Raw genomic sequence first — 12,285 nt, forward strand, 5'->3', positions numbered from 1 at the left:
TCTTGTGATAACAAGTCATTTTTGAAAAGATTGAATAAACCATCTGAATTTAAGATGGAAAAACATCCTGTACTGATGTTACAAAACAAGACTGTATCACCTTGTTGAACAAATGCTAGCGGTGCCAAAAAGTTGTTCTTTTAAGCGAAGCTCCTGTTCCTTTAGATGATATATATACAATGGGCAAAATCCTTTAATCCACAAGGTTGTTCTCTTAGCCCAGGAGTTCCTATATGCAGAGACTACTGTAATTGGTTCATTGAAATTTTTAAGATGCAACAATGGTTGTATTTCAAAACATAATGAGAATAAAGCCAATTTTGATGGTGAAATTTATCAAACTGGAATAACTGTCATTACAGTATGAGTAAGGATATTAAAAAAGTTGTTCTATTACATCAACAGGAGATGGGAAGAACTGCACTGACATTAATGAGTGTACACTGTCACTCTGCAATCAAAATGCTACATGCACCAACACAGAGGGATCTTACACATGCACTTGCAAACCAGGATATACAGGTAACAGAAATGATGACTGAAAGGGACTCTCTGGACTAGATTCTCAAAATTATTTACTCAATATCGTCATTAGCGAATTGTGTCTAAAAGGAAGAAACAACTAAGGGAGAAAGTCACAATTGAGTTATAACGTGACTTAAAATAATCTAGATTATTGTGATAATTTTTAACCCACAATCAATAATTTAAATTGTCACTATTGTCCAATCCGAAGACTGGGTCACCTCACTGGCCAGGCGCACAGTGAACTCAAGCAGAACTCTACAATTGCTTGCCGGCATCCACTGTCAAGCTCCTGTGTGTAAAGATAAGCTTGGTTAGACCTTCACTTCTCCTTAGCTTTGCAGGGAGTTGCTGCGTTGAGGAAAAATACCAGTAAAGTAGTCTCTGGCTAAGAGAACACCCTTCAGGAGGCAAGCAAAATGTTCTCTCTGAACTATTCTCTTAGACAGAGTTGACCACCAGACAAAATATGACTCGATCAATAAATAAATATGTATTACTTGTCATGATGCACGTGGATCAACATATGACATGAGCAGAATAAGTAAGAGAAAAGCAATAGGCAATTGTATGTTAATAAACTATAATAATAAAGCAACAGACAAACTAAATTAACAAAGAACCCCTACACACGTTAAACAAAAGCAGAAGCAGCTCTAGACGAATTGTGAATACATGTACAGGAGCAATATTCAAGACATGCACACAATTATTTAACAGAATGGCGAAGCAACACTAGAACGGGAAACATCAAATTGGTCAGCTATGTCTGTCTAATGCAGGTTTTTTCAAGAGCTAGAAAAATGTCCAACTTTTTGTAGCAAGAGAAACAGTGCCATTTTGTACCGATAAGGTGCACTTGTGGAAATCAGAATACAAAACGAGGCAATGTTAAATGATGGCAGTTCTGGAAAGACTGAATAAACCAATAAGTGTGCCTCAAGACACTCTTGTGATAACAAGTCACTTTTGAAAAGATTGAATAAACCATCTGAATTTAAGTTTGACGAGTTGTCAGGTTACAAAACAGTACTGTATCAGTTGTGAACAAATCGCTAGCGGTGCCAAAAAGTTGTTCTTTTAAGCGAAGCTCCTGTTCCTTTAGATGAAACATATACAATGGGCAAAATCCTTTAATCCACAAGGTTGTTCTCTTAGCCCAGGAGTTCCTATATGCAGAGACTACTGTAATTGGTTCATTGAAATTTTTAAGATGCAACAATGGTTGTATTTCAAAACATAATGAGAATAAAGCCAATTTTGATGGTGAAATTTATCAAACTGGAATAACTGTCATTACAGTATGAGTAAGGATATTAAAAAAGTTGTTCTATTACATCAACAGGAGATGGGAAGAACTGCACTGACATTAATGAGTGTACACTGTCACTCTGCAATCAAAATGCTACATGCACCAACACAGAGGGATCTTACACATGCACTTGCAAACCAGGATATACAGGTAACAGAAATGAGGATGAAAATTGTGGGTCATAGTCTCTTGACCACTTTGCATTGCTGCTGCAGTACACCTGATCATCCAAAACAGCGGAACACTTGGTGGCTCAGAAAACAATGCATGATTGTCAAAATTGGTGCCATTAAAATAACCACATTAAAAAGTGCTGAAATTGATCAATCTTTATATTTTTTCAAAGACTAAGTAGTATCCAAATACATTGTCATAGTTTATTTTCATAGTGACCTTACATTTTTTATGCAGTCTTTGTGAGCAATTCTTATTGCAATTACTCAAATATTGGGTTTCATTGACTTTGATTGAAACTTATAAAAGTAAACTAAATGCAGCCTTCCTTGTTTGTCTTAGGAGATGGAAAAACATCCTGTACTGATGTTGACGAGTGCAAGACAAGCTCACCTTGTTCACCGAATGCTAACTGCACCAATGAAATTGGGTCTTACAAGTGTGTCTGCAAGCAAGGATTTAATGGTAATGTTGAAAATGTATTCGGTGAATGGCTGGGTAAGAGGGACTCATAGAAATGCACATTGGGCAACAGCTTGACCATTTTGCATTGCTGTTGCAGTACCTGTTCATCCAAATCAATGGAACACTAACTGGTGGCTCAATAATAAAACGTTGCATGATTGACAAAAATGTGCCCTTAAAATCAGCAAATAAAAAGTGTTTAAGTTGATAAATCTTTATTTCATCAACAGGTGATGGAAAGAACTGCACTGAGATTGATGAATGTAAGAACTCTTCCTGTATCCAAAATGCTACATGCACCAACACAGAGGGATCTTACACATGCACTTGCAAACCAGGATATACAGGTAACAGAAATGATGACTGAAAGGGACTCTCTGGACTAGATTCTCAAAATTATTTACTCAATATCGTCATTAGCGAATTGTGTCTAAAAGGAAGAAACAACTAAGGGAGAAAGTCACAATTGAGTTATAACGTGACTTAAAATAATCTAGATTATTGTGATAATTTTTAACCCACAATCAATAATTTAAATTGTCACTATTGTCCAATCCGAAGACTGGGTCACCTCACTGGCCAGGCGCACAGTGAACTCAAGCAGAACTCTACAATTGCTTGCCGGCATCCACTGTCGAGCTCCTGTGTGTAAAGATAAGCTTGGTTAGACCTTCACTTCTCCTTAGCTTTGCAGGGAGTTGCTGCGTTGAGGAAAAATACCAGTAAAGTAGTCTCTGGCTAAGAGAACACCCTTCAGGAGGCAAGCAAAATGTTCTCTCTGAACTATTCTCTTAGACAGAGTTGACCACCAGACAAAATATGACTCGATCAATAAATAAATATGTATTACTTGTCATGATGCACGTGGATCAACATATGACATGAGCAGAATAAGTAAGAGAAAAGCAATAGGCAATTGTATGTTAATAAACTATAATAATAAAGCAACAGACAAACTAAATTAACAAAGAACCCCTACACACGTTAAACAAAAGCAGAAGCAGCTCTAGACGAATTGTGAATACATGTACAGGAGCAATATTCAAGACATGCACAAATTATTTAACAGAATGGCGAAGCAACACTAGAACGGGAAACATCAAACTGGTCAGCTATGTCTGTCTAATGCAGGTTTTTTCAAGAGCTAGAAAAATGTCCAACTTTTTGTAGCAAGAGAAGGTAAGTGAAATGATGTAGCGAAAGGTGCACTCTGTGGAAATCAGAATCTCAAAATTAGGCAATGTTAAATCATTGGCAGTTCTGGAAAGAAGAATAAACTAAGGGAGTGTGCCTCAAGACACTCTTGTGATAACAAGTCACTTTTGAAAAGATTGAATAAACTATCTGAATTTAAGTTTAAATTGATGAATTATCAGGTTACAAAACAGTACTGTATCAGTTGTGAACAAATCGCTAGCGGTGCCAAAAAGTTGTTCTTTTAAGCGAAGCTCCTGTTCCTTTAGATGAAACATATACAATGGGCAAAATCCTTTAAACCACAAGGTTCTTCTCTTAGCCCAGGAGTTCCTATATGCACAGACTACTGTAATTGGTTCATTGAAATTTTTAAGATGCAACAATGGTTGTATTTCAAAACATAATGAGAATAAAGCCAATTTTGATGGTGAAATGTATCAAACTGGAATAATTGTCATTACAGTATGAGTAAGGATGTTAAAAAAGTTGTTCTATTACATCAACAGGAGATGGGAAGAACTGCACTGACATTAATGAGTGTACACTGTCACTCTGCAATCAAAATGCTACATGCACCAACACAGAGGGATCTTACACATGCACTTGCAAACCAGGATATACAGGTAACAGAAATGAGGATGAAAATTGTGGGTCATAGTCTCTTGACCACTTTGCATTGCTGCTGCAGTACACCTGATCATCCAAAACAGCAGAACACTTGGTGGCTCAGAAAACAATGCATGATTGTCAAAATTGGGGCCATTAAAATAACCACATTAAAAAGTGCTGAAAATGATCAATCTTTATATTTTTTCAAAGACTAAGTAGTATCCAAATACATTGTCATAGTTTATTTTCATAGTGACCTTACATTTTTTATGCAGTCTTTGTGAGCAATTCTTATTGCAATTACTCAAATATTGGGTTTCATTGACTTTGATTGAAACTTATAAAAGTAAACTAAATGCAGCCTTCCTTGTTTGTCTTAGGAGATGGAAAAACATCCTGTACTGATGTTGACGAGTGTCAAGACAAGCTCACCTTGTTCACCAAATGCTAACTGCACCAATGAAACATGGGTCTTACAAGTGTGTCTGCAAGCAAGGATTTAACTGTATCAGTTGTTGAACAATGTATTCTTTTAAGCGAAGCTGTTCCTTAAGAGAAATATATACAATGGGCAAAATCCTTTAATCCACAAGGTTGACCTCTTAGCCCAGGAGTTCCTATATGCACAGACTATGAAACATATACAATGGGCAAAATCCTTTAAACCACAAGGTTCTTCTCTTAGCCCAGGAGTTCCTATATGCACAGACTACTGTAATTGGTTCATTGAAATTTTTAAGATGCAACAATGGTTGTATTTCAAAACATAATGAGAATAAAGCCAATTTTGATGGTGAAATGTATCAAACTGGAATAATTGTCATTACAGTATGAGTAAGGATGTTAAAAAAGTTGTTCTATTACATCAACAGGAGATGGGAAGAACTGCACTGACATTAATGAGTGTACACTGTCACTCTGCAATCAAAATGCTACATGCACCAACACAGAGGGATCTTACACATGCACTTGCAAACCAGGATATACAGGTAACAGAAATGAGGATGAAAATTGTGGGTCATAGTCTCTTGACCACTTTGCATTGCTGCTGCAGTACACCTGATCATCCAAAACAGCGGAACACTTGGTGGCTCAGAAAACAATGCATGATTGTCAAAATTGGTGCCATTAAAATAACCACATTAAAAAGTGCTGAAATTGATCAATCTTTATATTTTTTCAAAGACTAAGTAGTATCCAAATACATTGTCATAGTTTATTTTCATAGTGACCTTACATTTTTTATGCAGTCTTTGTGAGCAATTCTTATTGCAATTACTCAAATATTGGGTTTCATTGACTTTGATTGAAACTTATAAAAGTAAACTAAATGCAGCCTTCCTTGTTTGTCTTAGGAGATGGAAAAACATCCTGTACTGATGTTGACGAGTGCAAGACCAGCTCACCTTGTTCACCAAATGCTAACTGCACCAATGAAATTGGGTCTTACAAGTGTGTCTGCAAGCAGGGCTTTCAAGGTAATGCAATGAATGGCTAGATAAGTATTTATAGAATAAAACTTTACAAAGACAGCATTGTCGACTCCCCTCTTAATTATAATGGTTTAATGGTGTTTTTTTGTTTTTTTTGATGAGGGTAAAATATCTTTAGAAGTGGATACATGAAAGAAGTAGAAGCAATTCAGAACTGTAATTGTCACCATTCTACTAATCGCACTGATGTTATACAGTAAAATTAATGCCTTCATCAATCTTAAATGTGTTCTGCATCAAACAGGAGATGGACAATTCTGCATTGACATTAACGAATGTTTGAACTCACTCTCATGCTCTCCATATGCTGACTGTGCCAACTCTGTCGGATCCTACAAATGCACCTGCAAACAGGGTTATGCAGGTAACAGAACATGATTACACAGGGTTGGAAATAAAACTTTTCAACAGCACGCTCACCCATTCCATGTTTTACTACGAGCTTGATTAGCAACAGTGTATAGGTCACAAGCTCATGTGGATGTGATTAAACTCATATTAAATCCAAGAATGGATCAAACCGCTTTGCAACAGGAGTTTCCATCTCTGTTACTGTTTTTACAGTTTATGTTTTTGTTGTATGTTTACTGTCTATTGTATATTTATTGTAAAATAATATATGGTTTGTAAGGAAGTGATCTATATGGAGATTTTGTTCTTTCATTATTTCGTTCTTTTTTTCTTTTCAAATGATGTTCTTTCTTTTTTTTAAGGCGATGGCAAACTCTGTAACAATAGTTGTGGCGATTGCCCAGCTGACTTCTGTAGCAATGGAGGATCTTGCACTCAAATCCCAGCTGGTGGCTGTAAAGCCACCTGCACATGCCCCAGTCCATACACAGGGCAACGCTGTGATTTAGCTGGGTTAACTTTTGAGCCAAAGCCTTTAGCAAGTAAGTAAATAAAAGGCACAATGGGCTGTTTTCCATCATGTAAATTGTTTCCAGCTTCAGTTACAAGGTTGTTTTTGTAGTCCAAGGCCTTTGTCTCCAGTGTGCATTTGGACATGAAGGTAAAAAGTAAATGGAAAACTTGTGAGAAACAATTTCTTTGTACTAGCATTGTACATGGAGATTGCACTCAGACTTACATCTGGGCTAGATTCTGAAAGCTGTTTACTGCACATTATCATTAGCACGATTTTCTCAGAAGGGAAGAACACACACAATAATGTTACCGAAACAGGAATAAACCATTCAGCCATTCAATTGGGGGGTCTTGTGAGTAGTGCTTAGCAGTATTATTAATTCACTTTAGAATTGTAACTGGAGTTCTTCCCTTTGTCCTCATGGTGATTACTAAGGGGAGCAGGCCCAAGGTTTTGTGCATTTGATGCTTTCATTTTGAAGGGTCTTGAGTTAGCTGCTTTGGCCCGTGAGGTGACAAATTTAAATAATTTGTTACTTGTATCTCAGGCAGGGGATATATATGTTACTTATATGCTAAAAAGAAGGTATTCTTACAATGCAAAGGCACAGTGACATTTCATTCTATATCTACAGGTGCACCAAAGAGATCCCTCAAGTTAATTCTTAAATTGAAGGGGGATTATAACCAACAGGTCATTAGTGATATTAAGAGCCCAGAATATGTATCACTAGTAAACCAGATTGATACTAAGGTAAGATTTTCAATTAACCTCACATGCATTTTTACTAAAATGTCATCTCACTTCTGAGTTCCATTTTCTGTATGTACAATTAGTGCACATATGGGTTACATTTGGTGGCAGTTGATGTTGGTTATCTTTATTCCACTAATCCTCAGGGACCAGATTTTCAAAAACTTTGGTAATCGGATTTCCGCATTCATCTGGATTATATTGTGAAATTGGGTTTTTCAAAATATCAAAATGTGATTGGGATTACTGTGATTTAGTTTTGGTAATCCGATAAACTTTTAATCATGTTGCAATTGGGTTTTTCAGAATTTCAGAGGAGATTACTTTGATCCAAAATACCAGGGTTATAGTGATCCTACTGTAGAGGTGGATTTAGCTTTTAAATGATCATAGAACAGCTATGTGTTGTTTGAATTGTCATAGCAAACACACACCATGGGCAGGATTTTCAAAAGTTCGTAAATGATAACTCCAGTGTTGATGAAGAAATGTGTATATGTGGCATTGATTTTGGCATTTTCAAGTGGCCTGTTTCGTTATTAAATAATTGTCCTAATGTGATTTCTGAAATGATGTTGGGTACGAAATAATCTTAATATCTTAACGAGCAGGGGAGTAGTGATGCATTGACTGTGTCTAGATGATAAAACAAATGCTACATTCCAAACAATGTTTTGTATTAATAGTGGATTAAGTATAATCCAAATTACTTCATACAAGCCCAACAGATGTACCTATTTAGCAGCTATTTGTTTTATTGTTATTTAAAATTCCAGGATGAAACACATTGCAGCTCTGGACTCCCCCCCCCCCCCAAGTGTGTTTAAACCTAAAAAAAACTGTATATCTCAATTAATAGGTAGCTCAGCGGATGTTGACCCTGACAGTGAAAACCTTTTCTAAAAATCAAGATATTGTCTTGAAGTAAGTACCCTGTCAAGTGTGATACACTTGATCGGTGTTTAAATGACTACATGTTAAGTATGATCAAATACACTTAAAATATGTCCTGTTAATTGCAAACCTGTCACCTTAAAGTATTAGTTCAAATTAGTTGACATGTTTGGTTACTGATCAATCACCCATAAAAGTCTACATCACCAATGTTCTTTCTTATTATGATTTTTAAACACGAAGGTAACTACCATTTTTTAGATTTACAATCCAATATAATTATTCCGATGCATTCGTATTTTGCTAAGTTCAAAATGTATTGACTTCTGACCTGTGCAGTCCATTACAAATATTTTCTTTCACTTGAGTTTTTGTCCCTTTGTTAATTTTTAATGCTTAGTTTAACTTCAGACAGAATGTGATGCAGTAGTTCTATGTTACCTGGCAAAATAGAAATAACTAGTGACTAACCTTCCGTTATTTATTTATTTTGTATTTAAACAGAATTGTCAATAATCGGGTGGCTGCCGAGTTCTTGTCCTTGTTTGATTATGGTGCCAGCATTACAGACATTGATTTCCTCAATAATAAATTACAAGATGCCATCGTTGATGTTTTAAACCTCAAAGTACAGAGACGGAGAAGAGAAGATACTGTCCAGTTTGAACCTGTGACTAAAGCTGATATCACAGATGTTAACAAAGGTGAGATTTTATTTTATTTTATTTTATTTTATTTTATTTTTTAGTTACATAAAGATTTTAAGCTTTCATCTGTGGTAGAATTGTCACATCATTTGAACATAATGAAGAAGGCTGCTCAGCCCCAGCAAGAATAAAGCCAGGTAAATAAAAAAGAGAACTCACTATTGGAGCAACTAAATCCAGAACCACTGAGAATGATCACTAATACCATCAAATAGTAAAGGGAAAACCATACCAGAGAGTATTTAAAAAGCCCAAATATACATTAACAAATCAAACACTACAAAAGCAAAAAAGTAAACACAGAAAACCAGAAGTCCTATTTATAGGTTAGATAGCTATGTTTTTAAAAATAATAATATTCTATGTTCTTCTTGTTTCTAGCAACTGCTGAAGACCTTTTACAGTATATGAGCTGTGCTAGTAAAGGAATCAAAGGCTATTCAGCAGTGTTTGATCCAAAAACTGGCATTCTGTGTGTATCTCCTTGTTTAACAAATGACTACTGCAAAAATGGAGGAACATGCCAACATTACATTGAAGGACCCATGTGCAAGTAAGTAAGGGGTAGGGCAAGGCACAAGAAGTGTGGATTTTGTCAACACTATGAAATTATTTAGGTTAAAATATGTCAAACTAAATGAAAAAGGGTTGTACAGAATAAACTGTCTATACTTTATTGAATCATTTTAATTGCAGTTAGGGTGAGGGTATGCAGAATTAATGATATATTAAATGCTGCTTTGACAATGAACCGTGATTCTACTTAAAACTATTTAAAAAAAATCTGCTGTCCAAATTAATTGTACACTATGTGCAAATCAAATAATTTACACTATATGATACAATTAATTGCACATTTTAAAATGACCAACCAACCATTCTAAAACCCTCTTCGCAACATGCTATACTGTAGGTTGTCTGATTTAGAAAAAAAAAAAAAAAAAAACACAAATTAGAAACTAAACTATAATTGAAAACAGTTTGCATAAAAAAAGAATAAACTACAGATTGTTACACTATTTATAAAAGTGTTAATCAATGTATTTTGCATGTGTCGTGATACTTAAATTAATAAATACAATAAAATAAACAATTTTTAGAGTAAATCATTGGCTTCACAAAATGCCAAGCTGGATTCTTCCATGCAGGTTGTCAAGCAGCAAACATTATATTGCAGTTGCAACAGGTACATCCACTTCTGACACTGTGGATGCCTGACTGTGCAGATTTGTGCATGATAGATGATCAGAGTGCTGGTAGATGCAAACTATATCAGCAGTTAAATGATATACGATATAAAAAAACAAGAGCAGAGAGTCCCTGCTGTAAAGCTTTCATGACGGCAGATTTTGTATAAAATCACATATTTGATGACATAATTTCCTTGAATTCCAGATGTGTTTCATTTCAAATGTACGCACCATATGGTGAAAATTGTGAATACTTGGCTATGAATCTCCGTGCCTTCTTTGGCATTCTGTTTGGAACCCTGGCATTCATCTTCGTCGTGGTGGTGTTGCTATTCCTGCTGTTTTATTGCTATTGCAGACAAATTCGTTCACCTAATTTAAGTGAAAGGTATGTTGATTCTACTCATGAAAACATTACTGAAAACAATACTGGAACTACACTATTGAAAACAATACTTCAACTACACGGAATACCAAACTGTATAATGTAAATATTTAATAACAACTCCTGTATGGCTTATTGACCAGCTTGATACAGATCTAAAATTGTTTTACTTTGTATATTATTTTCTGTTCATCAAATCAGCCACACTTGGAGTGTATGCATGTGGTTACAGTGGCCTTGAGTGATGACAAACAATGATACAGTACAGTGAATCTATACAAAAAGAATACCTTAGTTAAGATGACTGTGCCATTTCAGACACATGCCAAATTTATCTTTAAATCAATTGTAATGCATTTAATAAAACAGTTTTCAGATTACTTAAAATGAATATTCCACATACTGTAGTATGATATAAAATGTTGAATAATCATTGACATTACCGTGGTAAATTGATTAAAGAAATATTGATTACAGCAGTTTGTTTGTTTTTTTCTATGATATTAAACATTGACTAAAAAAAAACCAATGATGAATAGTTTTGCTTTTTTGTGTTTATTTAAATGTGAAAGTTTTTTTTTTTTTTTTTTTTTTTTACAGTAAAGGAGTAATTTCTACTGGGGTTATGGACCTTTTCGTTGTAAGTAAAAACATTGATATTTAAAAAGTGATTAAGAAGACTAGTTATAGCTAATGAAATTGTGTGTGTGTGTGTGTGTGTGTGTGTGTGTGTGTGTGTGTGTGTGTGTGTGTGTGTGTGTGTGTGTGTGTGTATACAGTGAGGTTAGGTATGCTTAAGACTGCCTTTATATTGAATGCAGGACTAATAGGACATAATCAGGACTGAATAAGCATGGCCTTTATCATTAGGGGCTGTTTACATTGAGGTGGCCTTAAAGCATGGTTATACTGTACTTATTATATTCATTGAACTTGTCATTTTACCTCCCTTTCTGCAGCATTGAGTCAAATGAAAGAGGGTGCATTGAAATCTCTAGACCATCAACCACAACTTGTGCTGTGGAAATCTAAACCTTAAAGAGATGAATGGTAATACTGTCTATAAAGGCACTTTGTTGTCAACCCATATTACAAGGCAAAAGCTGAATCGGGGTCATTTTCTCTGTGTATTCAACATGCCATGCCATAAAAATCCAGTCAGAATCATATTTTATGTTTACAGTAAGTAACTAAATATGAAATTGCACATTCCTAAGTGGGGAAAAATAAATATGGAATGGTGCCAAACAGCTGATCTGATTTATAGAACTTCATATGTCTTTTAATGTCTAATTGTACAGAATAGAGATGTAATATGTTGCAGTTTAGGCAAGAGTTTCTGGCAGCTCAGACTGGTGGAAATGTTGCAAGGTATGTAGATGGTGTGGATACAATTTAAACTTCTTTTTTTTTAGAAAGCAAAATAAATTTCCTAATCACATTCGTTAAGGATATATAGGCTCTATACAACAAGGTGGAAGGAAAAGGAGATGGTTCATTGAAACTGAGACATGATGTTGATCTGCTCTGACATGCTGCTCTGCAACCTTTGAATATCAGCGTAACATCGAATCATGATCCTGTCATAGTGTTGTACCAGTGCATGCAATGGCTTCTTTTAGCACTCGTCTTACGTTTTCTTCTGGCAGAATTTCCTACATTATATTACATTATATTATACTATATTATATTATATTATCTTCGGGTGCATGT

The 12,285-nt window shown here is 35.2% G+C and overlaps 1 protein-coding gene across 1 annotated transcript in view; it reads left to right on the forward strand.

The window, feature by feature from the left end:
- LOC121326581 (mucin-4-like) overlaps nucleotides 1-10,731 on the forward strand; it is a 32,248-nt gene extending 21,517 nt beyond the window's left edge. The window contains exons 34-48 of the mRNA XM_041269916.1: nucleotides 406-522; nucleotides 1,871-1,987; nucleotides 2,354-2,476; nucleotides 2,707-2,823; nucleotides 4,180-4,296; nucleotides 5,155-5,271; nucleotides 5,638-5,760; nucleotides 6,020-6,139; nucleotides 6,489-6,668; nucleotides 7,278-7,396; nucleotides 8,256-8,320; nucleotides 8,795-8,994; nucleotides 9,379-9,550; nucleotides 10,393-10,575; nucleotides 10,716-10,731. Of these exons, the coding sequence (XP_041125850.1) occupies nucleotides 406-522; nucleotides 1,871-1,987; nucleotides 2,354-2,476; nucleotides 2,707-2,823; nucleotides 4,180-4,296; nucleotides 5,155-5,271; nucleotides 5,638-5,760; nucleotides 6,020-6,139; nucleotides 6,489-6,668; nucleotides 7,278-7,396; nucleotides 8,256-8,320; nucleotides 8,795-8,994; nucleotides 9,379-9,550; nucleotides 10,393-10,575; nucleotides 10,716-10,731 (1,886 nt within the window). The remainder of the gene's footprint in view (nucleotides 1-405; nucleotides 523-1,870; nucleotides 1,988-2,353; nucleotides 2,477-2,706; nucleotides 2,824-4,179; nucleotides 4,297-5,154; nucleotides 5,272-5,637; nucleotides 5,761-6,019; nucleotides 6,140-6,488; nucleotides 6,669-7,277; nucleotides 7,397-8,255; nucleotides 8,321-8,794; nucleotides 8,995-9,378; nucleotides 9,551-10,392; nucleotides 10,576-10,715) is intronic.
- Nucleotides 10,732-12,285: the final 1,554 nt, after the last annotated feature.

The sequence above is a fragment of the Polyodon spathula genome, chromosome 14, assembly GCF_017654505.1.
Source record: "Polyodon spathula isolate WHYD16114869_AA chromosome 14, ASM1765450v1, whole genome shotgun sequence".
Lineage (NCBI taxonomy): Eukaryota > Metazoa > Chordata > Actinopteri > Acipenseriformes > Polyodontidae > Polyodon > Polyodon spathula.